A 19402-nucleotide genomic window follows, 5' to 3' on the forward strand; every position below is an offset into this window, starting at 1 on the left:
AAAGCACTCTTGTTGGCTGAACAACTTCTGTAATGGAGTGGACAATTATTTAATTCCTTGAGCAAATGGACATTAAATGCACAGAAAAAATTAAAGCTTTTTTTCCAGGGACCATCCTCAGTGTTTATGTTGCATCTGTTACCTTACCTTCCATAAGAGCACAGCCAGCAACAGGAAGATGAGAATTCCCACCAGCAAACTGATGGCAATGATCCATCCAACAACATAACCACGAGGCTCCAGATTGTGTAAAGCTTCAAAGACCACCTACAAAGCAATTAGAAAAAGATCTTTTTATGATTGGAAGCTGTATTGCTTTCTCTTGTACTCACATTAAGAAATATATTGCATGGTGGCCTGACTGATCATATTTCATCCATTCGTCCATCAAACAAATACAGAATGTGCTCTTAATTTCATGGTTGTTTTTTTTTTTTTTTTTTGTGAGGGATTGAAAGCTTCAAACGGAATCTGAGTAGTCATGTGACATCAGCTCCCAACTAAGGATAAAGCATATCTGCTCCCACTCAAAAATAACCCTTAATTTGCCAGCTCCTCCATCCTACTCCAGATAGCGAGCTTCTTCTGGTGCTAAGCCACCAAAGGTGAAAACCAGCAGTCCTTGGAGTGGCAGAGACTGAGCTGACATCCTGCATGAATTGTCTTACTTGCCATGTTCCCAGCTCCACAGGACACTGCAATACTTCAATGATATGCTGAGTTTGTTAACTTTTTTTCACAAAAAAAATGGGACTACTCGCATATATTCCTATTGAATATGGACAGTTTCTGCTGTGCTTCGCAAAACACACTTGGGAATGAGGGAAGGGCATCTGCAATGATAGTCTTTTCTGGGAACACCTGCTGTTCTCTCCTTTCGTATCACATACACAGCACAGAAATAGATCCTATAAACTGCTTTCCTTAACTGCCTGCTTTAAGAAGAAAATAGGAATGAACTGTATCAAATGTAAACACAACAGGAATTTTCGATCTCTTGTTTCAATCAAAACCAGTTTCTCAGTGGAAAACTCCAAAGTGGTTCTCTTCAGTGATGGCTACTTCTTTGATAAATTTTGCAATTTAATATCCAGCAAATATGGAGAGGCAGCCTTTTTTAAAGGTAGCATGTTTGCTTAATCTGGCTTTGGTTTAGTTTGGTTTGGCTTGGAAAATAAATAAGTGAATTTTCCTCCCTTCTTCACAAACCACTTTCATTATCTTTGCTTAAAAACGCCAAACCCTTTCATAGGTAGTAATTGTTAAATCAATCTTTCACAGTTAAAAATTGATAAACAAAAAAAAACAAAACAAAAAAACCTCAAGTTAAAAATGTGTGAAAATCAAGAAATTAGAGTTAGATATGCTTATGCAACCCCAGTTTACTCATCATAAAAGACCCATGGATGATCTACGAAATGCAACCACTCCCTGGTGATGCTGTTCAAACAACACTGCATATGAGACAGCAAAGAGAATGTTCAAGCCATATGCATGCTCCACCCAAGCATTAGGAAAACACAGCCCTGAGTTCTCCATCCATGAAGGTTTCCAAGGCTCAGGCAAAACCAGGGAAGTCTTGAACTGGTGTGGGAAATAGCCCTGATTTAAGAGGGGACTGGGACAGCATGATCCTTCTAATAGACGTTTCTTTGTTTTCAAAAGGATAACCAGCTTCAGTGAACATCCACAAAAACTGAAGGCACAGATGAGAGAAAACCACAAGTGGATAGGTCTGTATTTTGTCACGGTGCTCCCATAAATAAATACATACTCCTTCATCTCAGTCTCACAGACCAACGTTGATTAATGCCACAACATTTTTGGAGGTGGAATTTGAATACAGCTGATTCACATGCACTGTTTTTTTTTGTACCAAAGAGATACTATCAAGCATCTGATGACAACAAGACATGAAAACGTAACAAACAGTCAGGAATGACAGTATATAAAGATAGAATTTTTCAAATATGTTCCCATAACTAGTGTTAAAACAGCTCAAAATAGCTCTCGAACATGGACTAGTTCTCCGAGAAAAAGAATCATTTCAGCACTTCATACATCAGCACAAAGCCTTTGTCAGGCCTTTTAAGATATCTCAGAAAGTTTCCTGGGAAGCAGAGTTTCCCTCAGAGCCAAGATTCATGCAAGGGGAGTTCCAGACAGAGAGATCAAAGACAAATCTTGTGCCTTCCTTGGATTTCTGAGCCAGCTTGGAAAGATGATCTGCAGTGGCAGACCATTTCTCATAGAAGCTATGGGTAGCATCCATCTTTCAGAGACAAGTCAGAAGACTAATTTTAAGATGATAAAGCACGAATGTTATTTTCTTTAGGATTCTAAAAGGAAGAGAAAAACCTCTTAACATAGTAGATATTGCCATCTTTAATGAAAGGAGAAAGCAGGTACTGGATGCAAGATGAGCTGGTGCCTTGTCTTCAGTGTTAATTTGAAACAATCTCCAGCACAGCAGAACTGTACTTCATGCTGCCAAAACACAGACTAAGGAATAGCTGCAGAGGTCAAATCATGCATCATCCCTACAGCTTGAAGGTAGAATAGCTTGGCTGTATTCACAGTTCACACTCATAGCTCAAGCAATCGTAATTAAGAGAGTATAGAGCAACAACTTCTTATCAATTTAATTTCTTCTATTAGTCTGGAATCAATTGGCAAGCATAGAAAAAAATACTCTGTTCACAGCTCTGTGGTTTGGAAAGGAGCAGGGATGTTGCGTACGTTATGTCCGAATCCAACTCAGGCCTTCAAAAACCGCTTGCGTTAGTATGCAGACACAGCTATGAGTTTTGGTTAAAAAACAAACAAAACAAAACTACTGGGGATTAAAAAAAAAAAAAAGAGAAAACCCACAAACTTCAAGCCCCAAACAAACTAGACTGGGCAAACAGTGTACAGCACACACTGAAGTGTCAGTGGGGAATCAGGACAGCAAGCAGTGGAAGGGAGGGAAGCAAGACATCCCAGTTGGGAAGCTGAAGGCAGAAGGTGGTATCTCTAAACAGAAAATTAATAGCCAGTGTCTGCCATTGCACCTGTGGACTGCCACACAACTCAGGAAAGTAAACCCTGAGTAAACCTTGGCCTCCTCAGCAGCACAGCCTCTGTGGGGCAGCCAACAGGGTGCAGAGCACAAGGCAGCCCTTGTCCTAGTGCACTTCCCACAGCTGATAGAGAAGGCAGGAGTGATGAAAGTGACTGATGCAGAAGAATCACTTTAGAATCACAAGATATCCTGAGGTGGAAGGAACCCACAAGAATCATCAAATCCAATTTCTCGTTCCACACAGGACTGCACAAAATTCAAATCCTATGTCTGAGAACAGTGTCCAAAGGCTGCTTGAACTCCTTGCAGCTTGAGGCTGTGACCTTGGCTTCCTGGGGAGCCTGTCCCATGCGTACCACCCTCTGGTGAAGTACCTTATCCTGATTCTCAGCCTGCCCCTCCCCTCACACAGCTCCATGCCGTTCCCTCAGCCCTGTCGCTGTCACACAGAGCAGAGCTCAGCGCTGCCCTTCACTCCCTGTGAGGAGCTGCAGACACCATCAGGGCTCCCCTCAGCTCCTCTGCTCTGGGAAGAAAAAACAAAGAGATCTCAGCTGCTCTTCATACACCTCCACACCCTTTTTGTCTCCAGATCTGTACACATGTCCTGGGTTGCACCACCCAAAGCTCAGAATTTGGCAGTTGTTCTTGTACCTTCATGCCTTGGTGCATGCACTTGGTGGCTGCCCAGCCCTCACATTTGTCAAGATCTCTCTGCAAGGCCTCTCTGCCCTTGAGAGAGTCAACAGTTCCTCCAGCTTAGTGTTATCCTCAAACTTAGCACACATTCATGTCCTGCATCCAGACACCATCTCCAGACCAAAATGACAGATTAAGCATTTGATTCTGTAGAGAGGGCTGTGGTTTAAAAGGCTTAAAGAACATCACTTATCTTGTTAGCTTGCTTTCTATATTTCAAACATATCCAGTAAAAGCATAGGAAAAAAAGTGGAGCTGCACATCTCCTGTTTATGCCATCAGCAAAACACACTTAGTGCCTTTTTCTAGCTGGACGTACAAAGCAACTTCTGGGAGACAGCTGACATTGCAGAGCACCACCTGGATACACAGCTTGCAGAAGCTGTGCAAGTTGAAATCATGGAGTATTTGCAATAAATGGTAACATTTGAAAATTTGAAATAAATGGTAACAAACTGGGGAGTGATTGCTATTTTCTTTTGTTAACATTACTTGGGAAACCAGAAGGGGACCACACAGGGAAGGGAAAGCAAGATTTAACTGAGGACTGATCCCCTTCAAATATAGCTTTATTTGCTTCTTGACTCAAGTGCAAACACTCGTGGCTCTGTGCAGGACCAGCAACAAGTGCTGATCAGTGACATCTGCTCTGGCTGCTCCAGCCAGCCAGGACTTGGGAGCCACACAGAGATGTCACTGTGATGACATGTGGGTCTCATGGTGACATTTGAGCATCTCTCAATGGAACCCTCAGACAGTTCTTCTAGATTTCACTTGCCAGCCCGCAGGCCAAAGACTGGCTCGTTGCAGAAATGCCTCTGTGTCAAACTGAGACAAGAAAAATTAAAATTGAGCAACCTGAATCAGAATCTTCTGTTTCTGAGCCAGAAAAGCTGGCTGAGTCCTCATGCTCTCATTCTCCTGATCCTCCAGGTTAGCATCAAGGAACAGCTTGGGATACTGCTGCAGCATGGATAAAGGAAGAAAAGGATTCACTAACTTTTTCTGATGAAATCAAATGTTTACCTCACACTCCTTCTGAGGAGAGCAAAACCAGCATCTCCTCACAACTTAGCTTTCCACAGAAACTCTGTGGTTGAAAGTGATGAATTTAAGATGATTTGATGGGGTCATGGTGGAGACGCCATTGTCATCAATGAAGAAAAGTTTAAGCTTGAAGTACTAGAAAGAACCTTCAAGAGTTTTTCAGACCAAAAATATGAAAAGCTTCATTCATCAACTTAATCTTGTATGGATTCACCAAAATACAACATGACTGCAAAAGTTCTCCTGAATTTCTGGCAGAGGAAATTTTGCTGCTCACAGGAAGGTACATAAAAATTTTCTCCACACAGAAATCAGCTCTCACAATATTCTGGTGGGAGGAATGAAGGTTCCAAGAAAATAAGCTTTGGTAACAGAGGAGATGAAGATGACAGTAAATGCTCTGATCTTTCTGTGTCTGTTTCTGGATACTTCAGAGGTAGCATTGCTGAGCAGTAGAAATATGGATAAAATAGATTTGGGTTATATCTGAGTCTGAATCCATGGAATAGAAAGATACATAAATCGGGATACGATGAGTCTGTTTATTTCAATATATTTGCAACATATCTTGTTTTAGTCAGCCTAAGATATAGGATTAAACTGACTGAATGACCTTTTAAATACCCATGTTCATCTTCAGCATTTAAGTCTCACTTCCTGTATCTTGCTGTCTTTGAGTCCCAAATAGATAGCAACTAATTCTTCTCTTATGAATTTTTCACTTACTCTTCTACTATCATCCATACTTCCAGAGAGATGATCCACAACTGCCTGAACACTGCCAGTGAAGAGATGCCCTGAGGGGATGAGAGGAGGTGTTCAGGTCTCAGGGAGACCTGAACAAGAGCCACCTGAGGAGCAGACCAGATGTCCAGCCCATGCAGGGAGCAGCTGCTGGGTAAGACAGGAGCCTGCTGGCAGCGCCAAAGGAAGAAGGCATAGAGAAAGTGGCACCCATGGGCCCCCACCATTCAAGCACCCTAAGAAAGCCACCACTCAAACCAGCGCTGCTCCAGCCCTGCCAGACCCTGCTGCAGCAGCACAGAGGGAAACGTGCCAGCCTCTGGCCTCCTCCCTGCTGCCACCGAGGAGCAGCCAGACCGCGGCTGCCACCTCTGCTCCTTCATCTCATACGGGACCCAGGTTTACAAATGGCCCACTGCAGCAGGAGCTTCCTCAGCACCCGCAGACAGCTGAGCAGCAGGCTCCTTGGGCCCTCCTTACCTCATCCCACGGCCATGCTGACAGCAGCCATGCTGATGCCTCCTAACAGGCAGCCCCATCCTGCCCCAATTGCACCTGCAGCTCTCACCAGGCACATGGAGGGGATGGGTTGGCACCTTAGCGTGAGACCCTGCAGACAGCAGGGACTGCAGCACCAGTTACAGGTTCATAAATTGAGAGCTCATAGACAGAAAGTTCTGGAAAGGTGTTGGAGTGATAAACGTTCTCCATTCTCATGTCCTTTTATTTATTTGTCTTTTTATCTATTTATTTTTTTAATGATTCTGGAAATAAAATGTTTTAATAGTAAACCTTTTCAGTTATCATGTCCTTTTTATAGTCATTCTTTCACTCATTTATGTATTTAATGGTGAAATCACAGATTGAATCTGTACCTTGTCTCTCAAAAGAAAGTAGAAGCAATGGTTCTAAAATCACTTTAATGGTTTTCTGTAAGAACCAAACTTCACACAACCTCCAAATTATTGTTTCATTCTACTTTTCTCAAAACAATTCCCCACAGAAAGTCTGTAACTATTTTTTTATAGCATGCACGTCACAAGTTAAAAGTCTAGTAAGATTTAAAAAGCACACTAGAACACACTCTTCCTTTATCCCTTCTGTTCTCTTAACAAAATGCAGTGACAAGATAAGACAATTTGCCTATTTTTCCCCCAGAAAACAAAACCCAACCAACAGGAAAAAAAAACCCAAAAGCAATAACTACACTTCAATAACTTCACTTTTTCTCTACTAGAGACAGAAGCTGGAATTGCAGGTCATTCCCAATTAAAAACAAATAGAATAAAAATAGAGTGCCACCGCTGTTTGCTACCCTATTGATTTTCTAAAACAATAGTGAATTGTTAATTAGGAAATGACAGCAGTTTCAGCAATGGGGACATATGGAAAATAATAAAAAGAAAATACTCAGGGTGAACTCAATGAAAATGAGGGACAAAGGGAAAAAACACTCCCAAATTAAAACTAGGAAGCATACATTTACATGCAATTAAAGAAATCTTTGCATAAGTAGATTAATTGGCTTGGCAGCAGCTGAGAGAGCGTGATGGGGCAGCAGACGTCTGGTCTGAGAAGAACATGTGCAATGGTCATAAAACATGGAGAGGATTACAGACTTGTTTTCAGACTGACCAGATGCCAGGAAAAGGCCATGAAAAACACAGCTGACTTGACGATGTATGAGGAGCTTAAGTTTCATATTTATCTTTTGCACTTCCTGCTGTACTTATGGGAAGTCTGGGAGGTAATTTAGTTTGCCATACAGCGTAAGTAGCTCAATTGTCAAACACGTTTTATGGAATGCAATTAGCCTGCTCTACATTAACAGTGAGCTGCACCCTACCACTAACCTCTGACATCTTGGATGAATACAGACAAGGGCAACTTCTACCTGTGTCAACCACTTGTTATATTCTGACTGTTATATTCTGATCTTAATGAACAAATTTAAAAGGATTACTTTTTTTGTGTGTGTGTGCCCTATTTCCATAAAGTATGTAGGTAAGAATTTAAAACCAATTGAGCAGGAATTCCACAAATACCTCAACTTCATACAGTGCTTAAGTCCTTAGAAGAACAGGGACATGCTGATGTACTGGGACTCAGAAAGACAAGAAATACAGCTCAGCAATATTTGGTTAGAAATTAGTAATGCACTTCTCTTTGCTTATCCAAACTAAATTAATTTTATTTTTTTATTTATTAACTTTAATTGTATCATGAGGCCCAGAATCATAAAAGCCATGCTGAGCACACAGAAGGTGAACTCTCTGATCTACTATTCGACCACTGCAGTCTCGCGGAACTCATTTTTTGGTTTTGCCTCACATGCATGAAAGAAGGAAGCTAAACCTTCATGGTAATCCACATGCTCAAGAAAGGAAAGTATGCTTCCTGAAAACTCCACATATCACCTTCAGCCATTATATACTCATGTTGATCCAACTGTCATCAAAGATAGAGATCAAAATTGTTCATCTTCGTGTGATTTGTCTAATAGAAGTCCAAGCAGAATCATAGGATGGCTTGGGTTGGAAAGGACCTCAGAAATCATCAAGCTCCAACCCTCCTGTTGCAGGAAGGACTGCCAACCTGCATATCTAATTGTCTCCCTATCACATTGGCTATTGTAACTAGAGAAAGAAAATCTATCACCCCAAATCATATCAAAACGTATCCAGGTCAACAGAAATCATTTCTGAAAATTAAATTTCAAGGACTGCCTGGTCTTACAGAAATGTAGGTCACTCTGAAAGTGCTACCTCCCGTTTACTTTCATGGAAACTACAACGGATACAAAAAGCACAACAACACTATTTGATAGAGCAAATTCTCAGCTACAAAACGCTCTTTTTTAATATAGTCATCACCGCTATCTATGTGTTTTTGCCAGCAGAAATAAGAGCGCCCATAAAAATCTGACCAGTAGAGGTGACCCACTGCCACTGTTGTCACAGCTGAAACATAACACAGCTGAAATACCTTAAACTTGCACTGCAAACATCAGTCACTCTTTTCCCTTTGCCTTTTTTTACAGACATTTTGTATTCTGATATTACACACTCAATTGTAAAAGTCCTCATTGAAGTAGGGGTAGTTGGTCTTAAAGAATAGTTTAAAAGGGTTTAATAAGTGTATTTAGCTGTAGACTGCAAAGACCTTGTCAGATTTACCATGATAAAATGTCTAAGAAAATGTGTTTCACTGTCAGTGAACACTTAAATAAATAGACTCAAAGGTAGTCCATAACCAACTCTTCAGGAGCTACTCTGCAAACGGATATAGTACAGCAGTCTGTGGTCAAAGAAAAGAAAATATATTGGGATTTTAAAATGGAAGGGAGGAGTACGAACAAAGATATTTTCTCTCTTCTGTCTCTACTTCCAGCAGAATAGTTGTGGCTTGTAATAACTGTTGTTCCCTTCTGCATTCCACAAGAAAAGAGAGCAGGAAAAAATGAATACCTTGAGCCAAACCACATGTCTAATTTTTTTTCCCTTAACGTGACCCTATGCAAAACATACAGCAACAGAGAAGCCAACAGACATATGGAAATAGCATAAAGGAGAAAGCAAATAGCACTCACAACAGAAAAGACTTGAAGTTATAAATTGATATTACATAGCTACAGCATGTAAGTCAGGCTCCCTCACAGCTTGGGTTCCCAGGAACGAGGAGCAAGCTCTTGTTTGAAGATTAACATAGCTTCCCAGCACACACACTGTACTTCACAATCACTGCAACTCAAGACTTAATGAAAGGTTTTCCAGGAACAGGAAAAGGACAGTGTTGCTTTGTAGTGTTGTTAGGGTTTTTTGTTGTTGTTTTTTGTTTTTTTTTCCTTCAATTGTTAAAAAACAGCAAAATACAGTGGAGCTTGCATTCCTGGATATAAGCATTTCTGAATTTTGAACATTAAATAGTAATCCTATATATTTGACACTGTGCCTATCATTTCGACATTCTGAAATCATTCAGATACCTGGCAGAGAGATCCTAGCTTCTCCTATTTCAGCTGGGGCATGAGTATCACAGTTAAGTGTTACTGCAGTTACCAATGATTTTTCGCCATAAATTTTCAAGATTAACTCCGTGCTAGCTGCAGAATTAGAGATATACAGCAACTTATTAACAGACAGGGCTGCAGGTCACTTGTAAGGCACATTCCCAGGGAAGACTGGCTATATTTTTTAGCTCAGCTGCCAACTCTATTTTTTCTAATGTTCTTTAGGATGGTCCAGAAAAATGACATAGAAAATAAAACAAAAAGGGAAAATGGGTCCTGTCATGTAAATGACTTTCTTTTCTTGACAGTTCTAATAAAATTAAATGATGATGGAGAAAGTGGACACTATAGCAGATCTCTGCTCTCCAGCTGAAAGTACTAGATGCAGATTCAAGTGTTTCTTTGCCTTTGGTGTTTTAAATCCAGTATCTCCTAGAAGACTGCTTTAGTGTGTGATGTCTATCTCTTCCAAAAGTGCTTTGAACTCAACACTCTTCACTAAAACCCCAACAGCACTCACTGAAATGAAGCCAATAAGAGAATGGATGAGTGGATTGGTGATATCATGGCTGCTGAGAGTAAGAGGATAACTGAGAAGAAGGATCTCGATCATGTTCCAAGGATACGCACAAGAGGAGAAATAGAGATTGATCTTCATGTGAGATAGGAACAGGAAATGACACTACAAAATTTCAGTAGGCAAAGAGAAAGCTGAATTTGGATATGGCATCCTGTCCAATCTTCTTGCATAAGCATTAGACAACTTGGTAGTTGGAAACCAAACTCAGCACCTTCCTTTTTCGGGAAGTTTTGGCCCTGAGGTTTTGGTCCTACAGAACTTGGCCTACAGCCGAATCTATACTGTGAATTCACTTGAACCTTAATATTTCCCCTTCAATTTTCAGTCCAGCTTCATGAAGATCAACAGAAAATGCAGTTTCAGGTTGCACATGAATTCCACATCTGAAAAAACTTTGCTGGAGCTTCAAGACTCTTTAAGTTTTTCAAGGAAAATGAATGAGAGCAGATATCAACCTCAGAGTAGGAAGCTAAACCTAATTTTGGCATGAATTCCTCAAAGCCTATTACAACTTCGGCTAAAACAACACAGATTCTCCTGCACCACAGAAGACCATTCACAACAGCATGGTTATCACAGTGAGCAAAACCACAGAAGCAAGGTTAACTGCACTGCTAGTCTAGCCAGACAGTCTGGGCACTCTCAGCAGCTAGCCAAGCCCAAGTCCAGCCACAAATTCCAATCTGCATTGCTCTCTTAATGGACTCTAGCCCATGGGGAACAGGAAGCATTTCTCTTCGTGTTCATTTACTTACTGTCTTTTCTTCCGGACTCCCATTGGGCACCTCTACAATCCGGAGGTCAGGGTCTACCTGCACCCTTGCCCTTGTGACAAACTGGATAACTGATGAAATGTCCTGAAAAGTAAAAACATAAAGAACTAGATTTATGGGTGGGAAAATAAACAAAACATCAGAAGTCCTCAAAACAAAACATCAAACATTTGAAATGTTTGGCAGTATGATAAATACATCTAGATAATGCTTAGTGTAAGTTAGGTTGAGAACTAAGTACTATCCTGGTTAAAAGCTTGTTTTGAAAAAAATATACTTTACACTCATAACATTGATAAAAGCAAGCACACTAAAATAAAATCAAGTATGTTGGACTTCAAACAGCATTCATTCATATTTGAAATTTGAATACAATTTCTATTTAGCTGTTTGTTTTGTGTTGCAGTGGTGTTTTTTTTTGTTTACCGCATTTACCACAAAAGCCAAAAACTGAGAACCTTACCAATCACTGCAGACAATCTCAATATTAACCATTACAGGAGAAATCTTTTATTTTTCAACTGAACAGAAAAAACACAGGAAAGCTGGGGCAGGCTCAAGTATAAGCCACAAAGAAGACTGCATAATTAATTGAAACTGTGCACTTCAAATATCTTTAATATTCGTTGTACATCTTCCCTTACTAGTATATTATTTCTCCTATATTTTACTAATTGCATTGTAACAGGCACATTCTAATAAGCAATCTTAATTCATATCTTAGTCATTCTTATGCCATTTGCGCTGGGGAAGGTAAGTATGGGTAGCAAATGTCAAGTATTAGTGATACTGACCCACAGACTTGGGTAAGCTCTGCATGTCTTTCAGAGGTGGGATGAATCCTGGCTATTCCCAGGACAGAATTCCTCAGAAGCACGTTTCAAGGCACTCAGTTACGTGCTTACACTGTTTAGCTTTTCTATCTACAAGTAACAAACACCTGAAGCTTCTGGACTTTCTTATACTTCTGTTTTCAAATATGGACATACATTAGCAGATAGAGTTGATTTCAGCTGGAAAGGCTCAGAGCTACATATTACTTTAGGAACTTATCTCTAATAAGGGCTCTCTCCAATATTTTAAAACCTTCTCAAATGCAGGTTTATTTTAATAGGCTTGTGTTATCAATTTTCTCCTCTGATTATCTTACACATTTACAACCTTACAGCATCTTGCCATAACTACACAGTCATTATTTTTTTTAAAGTATAGGAAACTAGGAAAAAATTTAGAAATGTTGTAGATTTTCTATTTCATTCAGTGACTTCAGAGAAGACAAGAATCAGCTTGCAACCATTTGTTTCTTGTCACAAATGTCAGGCTCAGCATTAATATGGTTGCAATGCATCTTCTTTGAATAATAATCATTTGAAGTAAAAAATTATAAAAAACTGCCACGTCTCTGTTTACATGGAAGGAATGATAGCGTGTCACAGTTTACATGCACTTAGTCTATTTCTCAGTTTTCTGAATGAGGACTTTCAGAAATCAATTCCACTTTCAGAAGTCTCTTGCCTTACCACCGTGCATACAATTAGGGCGCTTCATTTGTTGTTTCTCAATGTATAAATTTCTAAACTTCATTTATTTCTGTCTTAATGGGTAATGGATAAGAACTAGGATTAACACCTCTGTGCATGCTGTTGATAAATAGATCTGTTTTCTTTGACACTGTGATTTTTTTTTATAACACACTAGTAAACAGAGGGAATAATGCGAGTTTTGTGTCTATTAATGCATGTAAACATTGGTGTTTAAAACAGATGACAAAGGCAGCACTTACCTTCTTCAGTATTTCAGTGTTCAGCAGTGTGTAAATACTTATTTCACTGGACTCTGCTTTTGCTAGTGAACTTAAGTTGCAGCGTATAATTAAGCAAGACCTGCCTGGTCTTTCACAGTCCTACAGAAAATATGGAAAAAGCTGTTAGGCAAAGGAGGAGATAATTCACTGAAAACTGTGCAACTGTACACACTCCACTGTACACACTGACTAAGAGGCACGGTAAGTTGCTAAAAGCCAGTTCTGCTGTGCTGAAATAGCAGTTTTCAAGACCTGAAGACAACAAGGTAGTAAGACCTGCATAAAAGCAAGATAAGTGAAGTTCAGCATCCAAAATTCAGGGTGGACTCTGGTGGCCCAAAGCCCTCCCGTTCCACCCACCTTCAGCAATGTGAGCAAAGAACTCTGGCTACCAAGTGCGTGCTGCCACTTCAGGTAGCTCCCTTAATTGTAGCCATTTTAAAATCAGAAAACTGAAATTGTTAAGTATCTCCACAGGTTTACCAGATATCCCCATATCAGTATTAGTCTACATGCATCAAACGGCTGCTTGATGGTCAGCTCTCTGCTCTAGTTCCTCAGGCTGATCCATGCAAAGCTTTTAGTAATAAGCACTGTATGTTTGTTTATTTCACATGGACTTTCTTACCAATACTTTTCTGCCAGACTTCGTGAAAAAAGCAAATATAGTGTGGAAAATATTTTCATTCTCTTGGGGAACAACACACGGGTTGCGGTTTCGGTGAAAAGAGCAGTTGCCTTTGTCCTGACCAACCTGCAAGCACAAATGTACTCAGTTATTATTCTGAATTAAAATAAATGTCACAAAAAGGTCGAGTTAACCTGCCCAAAGAAGGTGCCTCCATCCGAGCTGGATGTCTGGGCTCCTATTAAGAGGCAAAAGAGAGAAATCAGCCACCTGCCATTTTAAGTCAATTGTGATACTCTGTGTCTTACATTTCTTACATTATTGGTGCTTGGCCACCTTCACTGTTTCACAGTTTTTATCTGAACAAATAAGCTAAAAGAAATCACTGTGTAAACACACAATCCTGGCCACCAAATCTGCACCTCTACCTTCAGCATAAATAGTACAAAAATAATGAAAATATATTTATATATTGCATCTTATTCACTTATCACTTATTCACTTATCCAGAAAAAGAGATGAAACAAGTGCAACACAAAAATGTACAAAAATGATCTTCAATCAAGATAACCTTGCATGAGAAAAACATTCTTACTTTCTGCTAATTATGAATATTCACTGGAGAAAATCTATTGGAATTTAATACAACCCGTGACAATAAAATATCAGCAATTTCCCCCTGCCTCCATCTTTAAAAGTTGTGTGAGATTTTTCTAGAAGACACCAAGTGATATTCCTGCATATCCTATTGCTAACTTCTCCACATCCTCCACTCTGAGGATGAAAACTTATCTCACTTAAATCATAAATGTTTTAAAAATAAAAAAAAGTTTTTATTATTATTTTTTTTAATTGCTGCATGCTCTGAGTCACATTCTGCATGGGCGCTTTTTAGTCAAATTAGCCAAAGTGTTGCCAAAAGATAAACAAAGCCTTATCTACATTTTAAACACTGTCTACCAGACAAGTGATGGCCAAGTCTCTTGGTAGGATAGAGCTTTTCTGCTCCTCTGGCCCACAAATACTTCATAATCTGTTCTTTGAACTGTGTATTCACATTCTGGCTTTAAATAATCTGTTCTTACATTCCCATTAGATACATACACAAGGAACTATCCAGTGTTTATAGTTTCTTGGGATCAACTGAAAATTAAGACTACAATGTTCTCCACTTGTCCAAGTCATCTGGAATAAGATTTCTTTCTTTATTGTACATAAGAGATGCACGAAGCACACTGACTTTTATTTTCTTTGAACTTTCACGTGGGAATTGGATTCAGATCAACCAGAAAGTTTATGATAAATCAAGAACAGCAAAGAATCCAGACGTACTCAGTACCTGCTCCTTCTTCCTGAAAGCTGGAATTACCAGAGATTTGGACAGATTCACGTAAAAGATAGAGAGAGAACAGTATGAGCTTCTACACTATCCCAGTCTCTAAACAGTCCTGCTTTACATCCTGTATAAACAAAATGTAAGAACAAACTAAAGCAGAAATAGCTCAGAAGACAGAAAGGCGTGATCTGGCATGAAGCAACATATATCTGGTCCTTTCTTCTATAAATGATTATATTTTCTAAAACTGAAGCTTAGACAACCTCATTCTTTTTAAAACACTTCACTTGACACAGAGGAAGCCTCCTCCAGAGGACTAAATCTGAAAATGGAAGTATCCTTCCCTGTCTGCCAACTATGCAGTAATCCTGCACAAGGCAGCTATTAAATTCAGCATCTCGGACCATATTAGGAGGGACACATTCAGAACCAAACATCTCCTGTCACCTGTGCTGCTCTGGGACATTGCAGTGGCTCACTAACAGCCTGTTTTGGTAACCAAAGATAGGTATCACCTCCAGAAAATGAGGCAGACACTAACTGCTTGCCAGAATTTGGGTGAATTCCATTGGGCAGCAATTCCGTATTCAGGTGCAATCTGTGTATCTGCAATCCAATGCAGCTGAGAAATTCTCTGTTTCTTTAAGCATACTTAGAAATATCAGAGTCACTGAATAAGGAAAAAGTAACGGAACTCTTTGAAATGAGTGGATCTATGTGAGTGAGGGTGAAATCTAGCCTTCTCAAAGGACAGGCTACATTTGTTTGATTGTTTTTCTTAGGATGGCTGTCACTTACATTTCACATCAGCTCTTATCTTCCTCACTTTTCATCTGAATAAAGGGAAGGTTCAGTCAAGCAGTCAGACAAAGGTAAGCATGGTAACTTTTCATTAAACTCTATCACCAATGAAAGATTCAGCTCCAGGAAACCAGACTATTAGACAGAAGCTCTGCACAAAGCTCCTGCTCCCATTATGCTGAGACTGAGCTCTAAAATACAAACTGTAATACCCATGTTTGAGCTTCTCCTTGTCCAAGCAAGATACTACCCTAGACACCTATTTTAATTCTTGTGACCAGTTTCATAATCTAATACATATGAAAAAAAAACATCAGAAATTTTCTTCTGAAGTTTCTGCATGAGCAAATGCTTATCATTTACAGAAGCAAGAACTGTGCAAGTCTTAGAATACATATCCAGCCTCTGACAAAGTCTTGGAGTTACTAGGTATGTGATGTACTAGGGCTTTTTGGAAATTCCCATGTAGTCTTAGGAATCTAAAAGCAGAAGAGGACTACCACCAAAATGATCTTTCCAGGGATATAATATTTCACAGAAACAGCAGAAGTGGGATGCATCTTCTGTTTGCATTCAGTGCAAGGACTATACAGTAGTCACAGAGAAAAATCAACATTCAACTCCTAATACAAGCAAACAGCAATAAACAAGGACAGAATGGAGACTGTCCTAAATCCTGCACTGAGTTGGCCGCTTGGGAAATAAAACCCTTGCCCTGAGTGGAGTACCCAGCAGGAATCCCCTGCTGCTTCCCAAGGAGGGATTTCCAAGGAGCTGTGTCAGAACAGTCTTTGCTGCAGGCTGTTACATTCTGTTTTCCAGAAAGCGTTCATCTGTTTTAAATCCTCTATAAAACCATTTGCAGCCTGGTACACTGGCAGTACAGTCACATCTCCATCACATCTCCAGCATCAAGAACAAAAGTAAAATTTTCCCCTACAAGATTTTTCTGACAGGTTTTTTTTGTTGTTTTTTCTTTTAACCAGGTTCTTCTTATGTCAGGCCATTTTTATTCTTAACTTTTCATATGTTGCAAAACACCCGAACATCAGTGCATCTTATGTATTACTTTTTTCTAGTTTTATGTCAAGCCAAGAGGCACTTCTGTCAAACTGCTCAGCTTCAAGGTAAAGGGAAGCCTGACAGAACAACACAGTGATAAAATGCACAGATTTCACTCAGATCTCACTTGCACTCCTCAACAGCTGTGGATGCCAGAAACCCATCTGTAATTTTCAAGAGGGAGAGGTTATTTTGAGTCCTTCAGCACCTTTCAACACCCAATTAGGTCCAATTTCAGCAGTGGTGATTTTTAAGAAGAGTTTTATCTATATATCCAAAATTTAAGGAACTGAAAATGACTATCTGCTGACAAACATACATATATATGTATTCCACTATTCCAATGTAACATGCATAAACATGAGGAGATAAAAGCCTGAACTCTGCAAATGTATCTTGCATAACAGGTCTCTAAAATTCACCGTATGTCTCCAGTGGCTACTATTATTCCTAATCCATAATCATATAGAAAAGCAAACCATGCCTTATGTTACCTTCCCTACTCATCAACGGCCACACATTCAGAGCCAGGTCACACTCCAACTTTATTAAATTTCCTGAAACTTGCTGTCCCATTAAAAGGCTCATTAACACGACTGAGAGACAACATTTAAATGCAACAGCCTACACGATGGGTTACTCTGCCAACTTTTGGCTTCTCGGAGACAAGACGTAACCACTGAGAAAGCATGTGCATTACTTCACGTTTTAGGAATGCTGTATCTGCAAAAAGGAAGAAATTCCCATAGGACTTCTGTGGATGCTGAATATTTAAGAGGTCTTGCAGAGCAGAAGAAAACTCGTAACAAAATAATGATTTTTAACTATATCAGCTTGCACTATGTTTAAAAGAAAGAGGTGGGAGGATATTTCAGAGTGAAAATTGTATGTAAAACATACCAGGTATATTCTATATGCATTACATCTTCAAAAAAGCATAGTATATTTAATAAAGCTGGATGGGAAAACATGTTGGATTTGTTATGAACCACAGGTATCATTCTCTCTGACTTTCTGTACACGGGTTTATGAATAAGAATACTTGGGCTGGGCTTGGCACTCCAGCAAGATCACAGAATCACAGAATGGCCAGGGTTGGAAGGGACCTCAAGGATCATGAATCTCCAACTCCCTACCACATGCAGGGCCACCAACCTCCACATTTAATACAACCAGGCTGCCCAGGGCCCCATCCAACCTGGTCTTGAACACCTCTAGGGATTGGGCATCCACAGCCTCTCTGAATAGCTGTTCCAGATGGCACCAGTGCAAGGAGGACAACCACCATACTGTCCCCAAGGAACATAGAGGGTAACCCAAAATCAATGCAATACCATTCGCATTTCTAAACCCCTAAATGGGTTTGGGGTTTCTGGCAGGAATAATGCATCCGCAGCCTTGGTACTTCACCTTCAGGGAACACCCTTTCTGCTAATATGTACCTACACTCACAGCATTTCTAGCAAGTCTAGCAAGGGGCCTTGGGCAAGCTGGTCTAGTGCCTGATCTAGTTGCTGGCCACCCTTCTCACAGCAGAGAAGTTGGAACTACACGATCTTTGAGGTCCTTTCCAACCAAAGACATTCTGCAATTCTATGATTCTAAGTCTTTGAGGGTGTTTATGAGGATGCTGGGCTATTTTACCACACATTTTAAGGTCTCAGGCCATACTGGTCAGCAACAAATTTCACTGCTGGTCTGAAAGCCAGTGAACCTTTCTAGACTTGATCTGAACCCTGTTTGACATGCATCAAAGATAAGATCCTTTTTTTTTTTTTTTTTTTTTTTTTTTATTATTCAGACCCTCATATCATGCATAACATGGCAATCCAGGAGAGGAAAATGAATACAGTTTCAAAATAGGGGACTAGAGAGGTCAGCTGAGGACCAAGCACAGGGAAGTGGAAATTGGCAGCCAGTATGGGGTTAAGTATGTGCATACGAAAGGAGTTTTTTGGAGGAATGAGACAGAAAAACAAGAGGAAAACGGCTGTCGCTCCCAATGATGCATTAAGTGCATGCAAACTCCCTGCTGTGTTGCTGCATATAAGAAGCTGAGCACTAATCTCATATTTAATCTTTAGCATTTTACAGCACAAACAGGGAAGAAGATGTCTTCAGCCCATTCCTCACAGACAATACTAGATTTGCACTAATGCAAAGGAATTTACTGTGGCAATAAGTCTTAAAATTTTCAGGCTTTTCCAATAAGCCTGGTTCCCCTCCTGAGATAAATCATCATCAGTTGTTAGTGACAGCCTGGAAACCAAGAGAACTAAGTTGACACAAAACAAATGAGAAGGCTGAATCTAGCCATGAAGGCACGCGATAAGTTCTAACAAACCCAACTTTGAACATGGAAAAAACATAGGGGCAAGCTCACAGAAAACACTGTGAGACACAAGATACTTGGAACTGTAATTTTAGCTGCAAGAAACACGATCAAAGTCTGAACAGAGGTCAGCTGTTTCGCAAAGTTGTTTGCATTGTTCCTCCCTGAAACGGATGCTTTTCACATCAGCCTTGGGGTATTTGGGCTCCAAAGGATGGTTTGGCTGTAGTCTTCCTGAGATTGCTGTCAGAGAGTTTTTACATATTTCTTGTCTCTTACTAGTTGTGTTTTTTTTATTATTTTTGTGGTTTTATTTATGTATGCATGCTTAATTAGTGGTTCACATTTGCAAATTGGGTAATAAATAACAGACCCTCTTTTGTTTACTTAGTTGCTAACCGTAGCATTTTCACTCTAATATCAGGGAGGAACTGTATACGTATGTCTTGATTCAAAGGCTGATTCACTCCATAGTAGGCAAATGCAATGGAGATGAGTTGATAGGCATGATAATCTCACATGT

General features: G+C 39.9%; 1 protein-coding gene and 1 pseudogene across 1 annotated transcript in view; one reads left to right on the forward strand and one right to left on the reverse strand.

The window, feature by feature from the left end:
• Positions 1-19402, reverse strand: part of ITGA9 (integrin subunit alpha 9) — a 218275-nt gene that overhangs the window by 20314 nt on the left and 178559 nt on the right. Inside the window, exons 24-27 of the mRNA XM_085226640.1 lie at positions 13349-13474; positions 12700-12819; positions 10899-11000; positions 148-267 (exon numbers count right to left, since the gene is read on the reverse strand). Coding sequence (XP_085082766.1) covers positions 148-267; positions 10899-11000; positions 12700-12819; positions 13349-13474 — 468 coding nt within the window. The remainder of the gene's footprint in view (positions 1-147; positions 268-10898; positions 11001-12699; positions 12820-13348; positions 13475-19402) is intronic.
• Positions 4576-5619, forward strand: LOC146544171 (heat shock transcription factor, Y-linked-like; annotated as a pseudogene).

Source organism: Meleagris gallopavo, chromosome 6 (genome assembly GCF_905368555.1).
Source record: "Meleagris gallopavo chromosome 6, MGAL_WU_HG_1.1, whole genome shotgun sequence".
In the NCBI taxonomy this organism is placed as follows: domain Eukaryota; kingdom Metazoa; phylum Chordata; class Aves; order Galliformes; family Phasianidae; genus Meleagris; species Meleagris gallopavo.